At 35.1% G+C, this 12,661-nt stretch overlaps 1 protein-coding gene across 1 annotated transcript in view; it reads left to right on the top strand.

The window, feature by feature from the left end:
• Positions 1–12,661, top strand: part of FBN2 (fibrillin 2) — a 145,803-nt gene that overhangs the window by 93,222 nt on the left and 39,920 nt on the right. Inside the window, exons 26-32 of the mRNA XM_083352573.1 lie at positions 1,109–1,237; positions 2,370–2,495; positions 5,894–6,019; positions 6,397–6,519; positions 8,937–9,062; positions 10,230–10,355; positions 11,625–11,747. Coding sequence (XP_083208699.1) covers positions 1,109–1,237; positions 2,370–2,495; positions 5,894–6,019; positions 6,397–6,519; positions 8,937–9,062; positions 10,230–10,355; positions 11,625–11,747 — 879 coding nt within the window. The remainder of the gene's footprint in view (positions 1–1,108; positions 1,238–2,369; positions 2,496–5,893; positions 6,020–6,396; positions 6,520–8,936; positions 9,063–10,229; positions 10,356–11,624; positions 11,748–12,661) is intronic.

Below are 12,661 nucleotides of genomic sequence, written 5' to 3' on the forward strand. Positions count from 1 at the left end.
GTAGGGAGGGATTTGAATGTCAACTGAGTAAGTCAGGAAGAGGCCTTGTTCCTGGGAGGCCTCCTGACTGCTAGTTATTTTTTCTTCCTGTTCGGCCTGCTAGATTGGGAAGAGTATACTTGAAGCCTTCCTTCAGTCTTAGAATTTAGATTGGCTCGTCTCACTTCCTTTCTAGTCCGGCCAATTTGAGAAGAAACTATGTGCCTGCCCTCTTCTACATTCATTAGTAAGGGTTTGAAGCAGAAAAGAAAATGCAGCAAAAGGAGGCTTATTGGTTGCCATACTTGACAGTCAACTATCTGGAGATCACAGAGCAATGTGAAAGAGGTGCCTTTCAATATCAATCAATCAATAAGGCCTTTGGTTTTCCTCCTGGCAGTATCTGTCTGTCTGTTTGTCTAACCGTCCACCCACCCACTATCCATCCATCCATCCATCCATCCATCCATCCATCCATCCACACAGAGTAACTTATAAAATTAACATGCATATTACAGATATGATAGTACCAAAAAGTTTATGAATATCAACATAAAATATATCTAGTTCTGGTTATTGTAAATTCAAATGCTAATTAACATTAACAGGGCCTCCAGAATGAACACTAGTTCACGTTACCTGTTTCCAGATTCAGAATGTACTATAAAGAATGCACTACAAAGATGGATGGCATAGTATAGATCTAGACCACCCTTACTGCAGACTCCATGATATATCTATTTGGGATACTTGTGGTATTATTTTCCACAGTGCAGACAGTATCCTAGGACCCCAAAAAGGTTAACCGCTACCCACCTTAAGAAAATAGGTCATTTGCTTATGAATAATTTCAGGAGAAAGATGGAGAAGTTTGAGAAGAATGAGAAGGAATAAAGAATGATTGGTTGTCAATAATTGTAGAAATTACTAGTTATAGCAGTGCATCCTTTCATTATATAAATATCACCTTCTTGTTTCAGTCATCATTCTTCCAATCAGTTTCAATAATTGTAAGGCTCCTAGTGCCTCTGCATTTGAATTGTATTCTTGTCTCTGTTCTTTGGAGAACTAATTTATTTGATGCTTGTGTTACAATAACATATTGTTTCCTTTTTTATTCTGTAACTAGATATTGATGAATGCCGTATCTCACCTGATCTTTGTGGAAGTGGCACCTGTGTCAACACTCCAGGAAGCTTTGACTGTGAATGCTTTGAGGGCTATGAAAGTGGATTTATGATGATGAAAAATTGTATGGGTGAGTGGTGGAGTTTTTGTGCAGTTTTTTCCAGCTTCAAATTCTCCACATGCGTTGGACTGAGAATTCTTACAATTGGGGAACAATTTAATATATTATGTTGTGTTACATTACGTAATGTAACGTTATGTAACATGGGTCCCCCATTTGATAGTGGCCATGGTCCACTATCAAGTCTTCAGCCATTTGGAATTGGGCTATGGAAGTGGTAGGCGTGCACATGTGCCCGCATTCCCACTTCTCCAAGCAAAGGCCGAGCACATGCACTTGCACTCCATTTGTGCTTGTGGTGGATGCACATGCCTACCACTCACACAAATGGAGCTGCGTGCACATGTACCCACCACTCCTGCAGATCCATTCCCTCTTTCTCCCCGCTGGTCTGCAAAGCCAGAAAGGTTGGGGAACTCACTATGTTATGTTATATACTATGTTAGATTTTACATGTATTTGAAACCTGATTGCCAATTAATTACTTCAGTTTGCTTTAGTGATATGTTCTATTTTCATTTTGTATTTTTATTTGGTATACTACTCAGAGAAATGGTATCCCATAATAGTACAAAGTAAGCTGTTATGGGACTAATGGAATCGGAATCTAAACATAAAACTCTTTCTCTTTCAGAACAACTAGCAATCCATTAAACTAAATAGTGATCTATCTACAGAAAAAGATTTTTCAGCAATAGCAAAAGTTCAGATACCACTTGTGAAAAGCGTGTGGGTCTTAGCACCTATTTTGCTGCTTATAGTCTAAAACAAATCTATAAAAAGGTGGCACATGATCCTTTTGTATATATTAGAATATATAAAAGAACCTCAGAAATAGCAGTAAAGGAAATCTCAATACATTGCGTTTTAAAAGTCTAAATAGGATTTTGTAAGCATCAAATTACCCATATTCGTGTAATATCATTATTCTTTACTTTGCATGTACACTGAGAGCTTCTACACTGGAGACAAATTCTTTGTGTGTTTAATCACACTTGGCCAAATAAAGTATCTATTATTATTATTACAAAATGTAGATGAGATACATTGTTATTGTTTTTATAAACAGGGTCTTAGAATGTAATTGTTTCTTGTTGCTTCCCTTTATTGGCAATTAACATGTCCTTTAAAATCTTTTCAGACATAGATGAATGTGAACGTAACCCCCTTCTTTGTAGAGGTGGGAAATGCTTGAATACTGAAGGAAGCTTTCAGTGTGACTGTCCTCTTGGGCATGAATTATCTTCATCACGTGAAGAATGTGTGGGTAAGTTTCATGCATCTATGAATAAATTATTTTGTGAATAAATAACCTATGATGTTGCAATAGCATAATATAAATTTGTCCATTAATGCATTAAAAATTGTTTTGCCTGGAACATTTGGATTACCTATATACCCATCATATTGTTTCCTTTTAGGGAAAGCAGTGTTATGCAAATTTCAGAACAGAAGAAACAAATAAACAAAAGAAAATAAAAGCAAGATATAAAAGAAAATAAAACTAACTAAATCTAACTTACACTAACACCATTCACTATAAGTTTCGATACTTTTCTACCCTTAATGCCATTCTTTGCTTCCACCAAATCCTCCACTGAGAGAGGACTGTAAAACACTGTGAAGCAGTATGTAATCTATATATAAAATACCAAAACACTTAGACTTATATACTGCTTCACAGTGCTTTACAGCTCTCTCTAAGCAGTTTACACAGTCAGCATATTGTCCCCAACAATCTGGGTCCTCATTTTACCAACCTTAGAAGAATGGAAGGCTGAGTCAACATTCAGCTGGTGAGACTCGAACAGTATTACAGAATTAGCCTGCAATACTGCATTCTAACCATTGTACCATCATGGCTAATAAATATACTAAAGAAAAGTGAATGAGTTAAGAGTTAGTAATTCTTAACTCATTTACTTTTCTGTAATACTGTATATTTGTTTTCTGATTATAGTTCAGTGTAATTTACGTCAGCAGTAGTTGTTAAACCCACCATCCAGTTACAACTGATGAAGCTTATTGGATGAGAAGGGAAATGTCTTCTTCCTCCTCCTCAAGGAAAAAACAGTCCCAGTTGCCTTTTGAAAAGCACTTTTGAAATAAGCGTTCCATTTACTCTCATACATTCTTTACTTTCATTCTTTACTGCTTTTACCCCATTCATTAACCAACCTTCTGCTCCATATTGTTCTATAATTTAGGCTTTTCATCCTATCTTAAATCTAGAAAAATATAATTATTTTTCTTAAATAATTAATGATAATTTTCCTAAATTGGTTGTGTGTAATTGTATTTATACAAACATTTTACAATGACCTGCTGAAAAGTACAATCATACAATCATAAAAGTACAATTATACAGTACATCTGCCCAGTATAGTGTTTCATTGCAATTCCAAAGTTTAGTCTGGTCATTCCTTGTATATTTAATCACAATTCTCTCCCAACTTCTTTCCAGTTATAATTAGAAATATAACATACAGTTTTTACATTTATTCATAATTTATTCTTTTAAATCTTTGTTCCATCATCTATCAGGATACATCCTCAAAATCAAATCAATTGTTATAGTCATTGCATAAACAAACTGCATCCATATTTTAACACCTCTGCAGTTATGCCAACTACACTTGCAATATTTTTACATCAGTTCCCATCATGTTATTCTCAGACATAAAGGAAATCAGATTTCTGTCTACCTCTTTTCTATTGTAACTTCTTTGTCAATGGGATAACTGAAAATAGAACAGAACACGAACAAATTTAATGTGGTGGGAGAAACAGCAAAAGTAAGATAAAATGCACAAAAGTCATGATTGGGATATAATTCTGGGGGGGGGGGAAGCCAAATCATTCTAGCTTCCTTTCCTCCCAGATCTGTGATTCCCCCCCCCCCCGGAAAAAAATCATATGCAGCTATTCTCAGTTCTTCCTACTTTACCGTATGGCCTTGTCACCTTTTGTCTACTCTCGTCTCTTGTTTCTACCCATCTATTTATGCCCCCAAAATAATAGCTTGTCTCTGAAACTGCATTCATTCAGAATGTTGCACAACTTTTTTCACCAAACTCATCCTTCCTACTTGCAACTGTCACAAATGTATGACTTCCTGCTTTTATATTAATCCAAAACAAAAATGATAGCAAGCATATTTTTCATGGTTTTAGCCATTTCATTATAATGAAACTCAGGTCTGTATTCAGTACTTTAAGTATGCAAGATCAGACCACTTTCATTGATATCTGCTACAGCTTTCCCCTTTCTCTTCCTTTCACTTTTTGAATTAGATATATGAAATTCTTCACATTTACTGAGAGATCACTCTAAATAATCAGCCATGAAGATACATGTGAATGTTGTTAACATTAAGCTATTAATACTTAGTTAATGTTTGATAACATTGTCATTTACCTTTGTTAATTAATAAAAAATAAAGGAGCACTTGCATTTTTTCCCTATGGAAAGGCTGGATAATAATTATGTCAGATATGTGCAAACCTATCTGCATAAGTATTTTTCAAATTTCTAAGAAATAGTTGCAGCTAGTACTAGAAGACCCTGAAATTCTCTGACCAAAATCATTAAATTTCCCAACATAAATAGGAATTTAGTGTCAGCTTGTTTGCTATTGAGCAGACATTAACAAACAGTGTATCTAATTAGAACATGGAGGTAGCGTTCTTATCACTAGGCTGAAAAGATAATTTATACAAGGATTAGCCTCAATTTTATTTTTAAAAATGATGACATATTAAGGAGGGTGATAGATACTCAAATTGGGAGGGAATTGGAAAAGGAAAACAGACATTGTTTTCTAAATATTTGCTAGAAAAGCTTGCAATATGGGCGAACATTTTCTAATTGGAGCCAAGGACAATTTGCATATCACTGTATATGGTCCTATAAATGATGTTAAAGATGACAACACTGCAAATAAGGGGCATTTATTTATTAAACAAATCTATTGCCCATGTACAAAAAGAAGTTGTAGATGGCAAACAAAAAAGTTCTGATTTCTCCACTTTGAAAACTATAATTAGTTTACTTTTTTTAAGATAACTCACATTGAAGTAAGGTACAGTAATGTACAGATTTCTTTTTCATTCATTATCTTAACACATTTTTAATTTGGAAAAAAGGTACTTGTTGCTTCTGGTTTTTTTTGTGAGTGCTTAAGCTGCTTTTTATTTTCGTTCATATTCTTGAAGTGCTGTATGTTTATTATTTTCTGATTTTCTTAGCCAACTTCTTACAGAAGTTGGAATAAAAATATTTAAACAATTAAATAGATTGTGCAAATTTTTGCTATGCAAAATGTCTGTCTTTTTCAGTAGACAGTAAACAGACTCCAAGTCTGAATCTGCCACTGACTAATTGCTTTCCTATGGTTGGATGTTGTAAAATGCAGTGTCTGTGTATCTCTCTGTGTGTGATGTCTATAGGGACTGGAATTTGCATTATATCATTATTTTTTTTCTAATTTTCTATGGCTGTAATATTAGCATTCTCGTAAGAAAGCATAAAAGAATTGGCCCTTAGATGTTGAAAAGTTTAAGGTTAACTTCATATCAGAATCCCCTTTCATGATATTGCTAGATTGTTGCCCATTGAAAACCTGAAAATAGACAAGAGCTGAGGCAAGCAAATTTTCTTTTTCAGATATCAATGAATGTTCTCTTAGTGATAACTTATGTAGAAATGGGAAATGTGTGAATGTGATTGGAATGTATCAGTGTTCCTGTAATCCTGGGTACCAGGCAACTCCAGATAAGCAAGGCTGCATTGGTGAGTACTAGAAATTTTGACACCTGTCAGTTTTATAATACTTTTTTTAATGTGTTCTTTTCGGAATTTCAACTTCATAAAAATAAGATGTAGCTTCAAGATCTATAAAGGTGTCCCACCCTGAGTACACCTCAGTACAAAAACTGCACCGTTACTTTTGTTAATTTAGCTATATTTTACATTCTAATTTTAGTTTTGTTTGATAAGTTATATCACAAAATGTTGACATAATTGACTCCTAAAAGTGCTTACTTTCTTCTGTTGATAGAGATAGGGAAGAAATGTGAAAATTGGGGAATAAAAATGCAGCTATTAGAAACAAAAAAGTGATGCTTTATAAGATACCTATCTCATCTGTCCCAAATATACTCTCTTAGATATTGATGAGTGCATGATTATGAATGGAGGCTGTGACACTCACTGCAGTAATTCAGAAGGCAGCTATGAATGTAGTTGCAGAGATGGATATGCTCTGATGCCAGATATGAGGAGCTGCGCAGGTAAGATAATGAAGTTTAACTTTATTTCTTATGCTGCATCCACCAAACAATGAGAAAATGTCAATACAGTTCTATAGTAAAGAGAACAAATCATGAACCATCAAAATTAGAGCCAGAGTGATGCAGTGGTAAAGATACTGGACTAGGAATGGGTAGATGCAGGGTGTTGTGATTCAGGGTCAGCCTGTGGGTTCGGCAGTTGGGTCGGACGAATCAGAGGAGGAGGGTGTTGAAGACCTTGCTGAGGGGGTTGAAGATCTTGCTGATGATAGCCCTCAGGCAGGCCCCTCCCACTTGCTCACCATGGAGACCCAGCTGTGTGAGCCTGACAGTGTGGATGAAGATGACCCACAGCTGGCCCTGTTCAAGGACGCCCAACGCAGGAGGCAGTCAAGTAGGAGTAAACAGAGGAAGGCTGTGGGGCTTCTCAGAAGGAGGCAGAGAGAGGCCACGCCCTGAACTCTTTATAAAGGGAATGTTTGGGGAGGGCTGGTTTGCTGAAAGCAACCGCTCAGATAGTGTTTCAAAGCTCCTGTATCTTGGTTCATGTCTTGTTTGTTTTTTGTAGTAATAAATTTGGCAGACGTCATTCCAGCCTCTTGCCGTTTATAAAGGGGTTGCCTTTTCTGCAGGGCCGGTAGCAGGCTGGTACAGAACACAGGGTCTAACCCACCCTAAATTATAGAACCTCAGTGAATCACTCTTTCACAGCCCAACTACCTCACAGAGCAGTTGTTCTGGAGGAAAACTGGAGGAGGGCATGCTATGTACATTAGCTTGATCTCCTAATTATAGTTAGTTAGTTTATAGTTTATTTGATTTATATACCGCCCTTCTCCTTGGTAGGGACTCAGGGCGGTTCACAGGGCATATATAAAAAAGACAATGCAAAAATTAAAAAAAGATTAAACCCATGCCCAATTAAAACAGTAATACAAATTTAAAAAACAATTAAAAACCCATAATCCCCCATCAGGCCAGACCAGCTATTTCAAACAGGTGGGTCTTCTTTTAATTGAAAAATGGAAGTATAAATCAAATAAATAATGGTCATTTATTAGATTAATATTATGCTTATATATTCTTTTATCACGTATAACCTTGATGTGCAGCCCAATTCTTTCAGTAAATTACTTATTTGCCTTTAAGCTGGTATACTAGGATTTTAGCTTCGACAGTAAAATTAGTATGAATTATGATTATAACAACTACCTGGTTCCAGTAAAATACAACAAATAAGCAGTATAAGTCTATATACAGCAAATATCAGGTTAAAAAAATAAAAATACAGAAAGGAAAGACAATCTTTGCAAGTCCAAGACTCATATGTATACATATGTTTCTTTCTCTTAAAACCTGTACATTAGGAAAGATTTTAAACTTTTGAAAAGGAAAGTTTTGCTTAATATCTAAGGTAATAGTTTCCTCACACATTCCAGTCTGAGCAATAGAACTATTCATAAGGGAATCAGAAAAATATACTGAAATATCAGGGAAAGTCAAGTCAGGAATGAAACTAGGCCATGGGTTAAGTGCATACACAGCCATGGCTTCAGCTGCTTTTATCAAAATGACAAAAACAATGTCACACAGTCAACCTGCAAGTTCTGTCCCTTTGGACATGCAAATAACATCACATGACATCACCACCACACAACCATTCAAAAAGCAAATCCGAACCCACAATGATAATGACGCACAACCACAAAACAGAAACCTAACTACAGATGCAACTTCAGCCACTTTAAACCCCTCCAAACCACACAATAAGCAAACTGACACCCACTATAAAAACATGGCACCACCACAAACACGAAGCCGAACAAAAGCAGCACAACTCACCAGCTCAGGTCTAAGGCTGGCAGCTGAGACCAGCCCATCCACTCAAAACACACTCCCACCCAATCAGAACACACCTAATCCCCCACCCAATCAGAGCACACCTCCACCCACAGAACACACCCCCTCTGGCAGTTTAAAAAAAGAGGAACAAACAGCAACTACCACATGCTTCTAATCACTCCAGGTTAGCATAGCTAGATCTGGGCAAAGGATATCAGATCCCTAGATATTAGAATAAAATAGAGATGATGGCAAGTAAGAGTTTTACAGTAGTCCAAGGGAATAAGTAAATCCTATGGCAAAGTCACTATGCAGAAATATAGGCCAGGCAGCAAGTTGAGAAAATAAAATATGCCTGGAAACAAGGGAATTTTGGGCACTTTAATATAGGTAAAGACTACAAAATGTTGATATTCTACCATTTTGCTGAAAAAAATGTGTGCCCTGATGAGTATTTCATAGTAGATACAATGATGCATCTGGACAATTTTTTCAATTTTATTACTGTGTAAAAGACCATCAAATTTATTAGGCAAATGAAAGATCAAATGTAATGATTCTGAGGTTTTTTTTAGATATTGATGAATGTGACAGTAACCCAGATATCTGTGATGGTGGACAGTGCATTAACATTCCAGGAGAATATCGTTGTCTTTGTTATGATGGATTCATGGCTTCTGTTGACATGAAAATATGCATTGGTATGTAAAATAGTTACAGATTTCAGAGGTTCCCTTTTATAAGTTAATGTTATAAAATAGTAACTTTCAAATAGGGGAAATGAATTAGATATTTTTCTGTACTTAAATGTAGTTTTAGTTAAGATAGAGATTTGCTTTCAGTTAGTCAAAATGCTGGGAATATAATATATCAACTTTGTACCTATGATAAACTAATTATGGATGGAAAGATGGCATATATGTTAAGTTGATTCATTGCTGGTCTGAGTTTCCTCATCAAATTGAATAAAGATATCAAGTGGAATAGCATAGAAGCTAGTGCTCAGCCTAGTATATTTAACCTAGAGGGAATATTCATCAGATTTGAAGTTCACACAACTCTTAGTGAAATGGCTAATACTTAAGAGACATATATATGCTGAAAAGATGCTTCAAGGGGTGCTTTGCTCTAATCATGAAATAAAAGCTCCCATTTTATTCCATATCAGACATGATAATAATATTATTGAAAAGTATTTGGGAGTTGAAACTGAATTTGGGTCTATTGTAAATTGTGGTGTAAAAGAGAAATGCAATCTTAGATTGCAACAGTACAAATAAAGCTTCCAGTTATCATGAAGGAATAGTTACAATGCTGTACTGCTTATACTCCATTTGACAGAGTGCTTTCAGATGCCAAATTTAAAAAAGATTCAAAGAAGCTAGCAATAAGTTTAGAGCAGTAGAATTTTGGTAATCATGTACCTGGCTATATTTAGCCTTGATGTATGATAGTACTTTTAAGGTAGCTAAAGGGTTGTCAATAGAAAAGCTTGTCTCAATCATCATTCCAGAGAGGAAAACACAGAATAAAGGTCTTAAGGCAGTTTGTGGATACATATTTAGAAAATCATCTAAACAATAAGGTCAGTGGCCAATAAGAATGGAAGTTGATCAGGTTCCTTTCTTCAGGTGTATTCAGGCAGAGACTGGACAGTCATCTGTTGGGGATACTTTAATTTGAATCCCTGTAGTAAGTAGGAAAATGGACTCATTGGTTTAAATGTCTTCTTCCAATTTTATAATTCTGCATGAGATTGTATGCTTGTAATTTATTAATATATAACAATTATTTATTAAATGCCTTTGCTAATCAAGCTCTATTAGACGTTAGTCAAAATATAGAAAACATTTTACTGTTTTATACAGATGTGAATGAATGTGATCTAAATTCGAACATTTGCATGTTTGGAGAATGTGAGAACACCAAAGGATCCTTCATTTGCCATTGCCAGCTGGGTTATTCTGTCAAGAAGGGAACCACAGGATGCACAGGTATGATACTACAATACTATTTTTTAAAAAACAAACAAACTTAGATTTGCCTCTGTAGAGAGGTTCTGAACATTTTTCATTGTTACTGATTTGGGCTTGCTAAGCACATTGGTTTGTGCTTAAATTGTAAGCCGCCCTGAGTCTTCGGAGAAGGGCGGGATATAAATGGGATTAAAATAAAAAATAAAAATAAAATACTTCTCGTGCTACTAAAAAAGGGTGATTCAGCAGATAAGTGGTAGCTGGCAGGTGGAAGAGGATATGCTGATGAGGCATAATGTGAACATAACTGATGCCAGAATGGGGAGGGTACACAAGTGGCTTGTGCAGTGCCATGTGACTGGGCTGGGGTAGTGAGTAATGCTGGGGGGGATGCAAGCGACTTGCTGGAGCAACTTATGTCCTTCCCTGTCAGCTTCCGCATTCACTTTTCTTGTAGGGAGCTAGCAGGGAAAATCACAAATTCAGTCACATCACTGTGAGTGATGCAACTTTTATAAGTGTGAGCCAACTGCCAAGCATCCAAACTGTATCTTTGAAGAGTCACTAATGACTGGTCATTAACTGATGACTTATGTAGCTGAATTTGAAATCCCAGCAATTGAAATTTCTGCACTTTGTTTTCTTTAAAAGCAAATGTGTGCTCATCAGAAAACTCTTGTAAAGAATTTATGATTTTCACACGGTTGTTTATCACCTATTCTTGCTGTAATTTTCATAGTTATGATGACAGCAGTAGAAGTCAGATGAATGTAATATGCATTCTATGAAATTTGCACATTGGTTTCTTTCTATACCTTTAATTAATCCTTTCTTGTATGTAATTCAAGACACATGATTTTTAGTTAGTTTATTTTGGAGTTTTTTGTATTTAATGTATTGATATTTTTATTGGAATTAAATTATACTTCTTCTGTTGAAGAAAATGTAACACTGAGAGATGTGGCAGGTTTTCTTTTCATTATTATATTGGTTCCCTTATATATTTTGCTACTTTTCTATGATGAATTGCTTATAATTGCCTATGTCACTGTATTTTTTTTCTTAGGTTTATAAAGCTAATATCCATTATATTTAAAGCTATATTAAATCCATATGTTATGATTTAGAGGAATTGTTTACAGTTATTTTATCAGTTGCAGGCATTATTTAAAAAAAGAAATAATCATGGTACTTATAGTATGTGTTACATTAAAGGCATTATAATTATTACCAACCTAGCTAACATTTAACAAGTTAGTTAAAAGTTTCAATATTTGTGTTGTTTAGATGTGGATGAATGTGAAATTGGTGCCCACAACTGTGACATGCATGGTCTGTGTCTCAATGTTCCGGGAAGCTTCAGATGTAGCTGTAAGGAAGGATGGATTGGAAATGGAATTAAGTGTATAGGTAAGTAAAGATAAATTGATATGGTTGTTTGCCTCATAAAAAGGGAAATGTAAGTTATGTGTACATTTTTAAAATTGATTCTATAGGTTGATGAATAAGATAACTAGCTAACTGACACCACAGTAACAGAATCAGTTGTATATATACTATTGGGAAATGGATCTAAAATAATTTCAACAAATTTCAGATAGAATCTCTCTTCTCCATATAGGCTAAATCAAATGCTTCCATTTTACATATTGATTATTGTCAGAGCAAACTTTATAAACTATCATTTAGAACTTTAAATTTATCAGGATTTCCTATTCCAAAAGATAATTTCAGACAACTGCTGCAAAAAGAATGATCTTCACTGTCAGCTGTAAATTCATTCCCAATTCCGAATATATGTTAGGCTGTGTATTTTATACAAAAATTAAATTGTAGCTCTGAGAATTTCAGTAAACATTATCTCCCCACTCCCAAGTTAGGAATCAGTTACATCCATCACTTTTCACAAAATCTTCTTTCCAATTTCAGAAGCTCTTTTGGTTCCAAATTTTCATGTCCTCACCAATATTTTAAAGTACATCTGTACATTTCACTGTATTTACCTATTCAGACATAACCATTATCCACAAGGTAGTCAGTGAAATTTGCATGATCTCTAGTGTTTCCTGAGAGGGTACCATCTTGTGGGATCATAACTATTCCCATATTTTACGAAAAAAAATTATGGCCTTTTTAGAAGACCTGATATAGCATTTAACCAATTCATCAATTTTCTGATGTTTCAATAAAAATATCAATCATGATACTATGATTTGGGGCTTTACTGATTAGATTGATTTGTTGATGTAGAAATGGATAGTGCATACCACTATAGAAATGTAAAAAGTTGAGATTCGATGTTAATGCCTTATTCTGATATAACA

This window comes from Vipera ursinii (genome assembly GCF_947247035.1).
Source record: "Vipera ursinii genome assembly, chromosome: 2".
Taxonomy (NCBI): Eukaryota; Metazoa; Chordata; class Lepidosauria; order Squamata; family Viperidae; genus Vipera; species Vipera ursinii.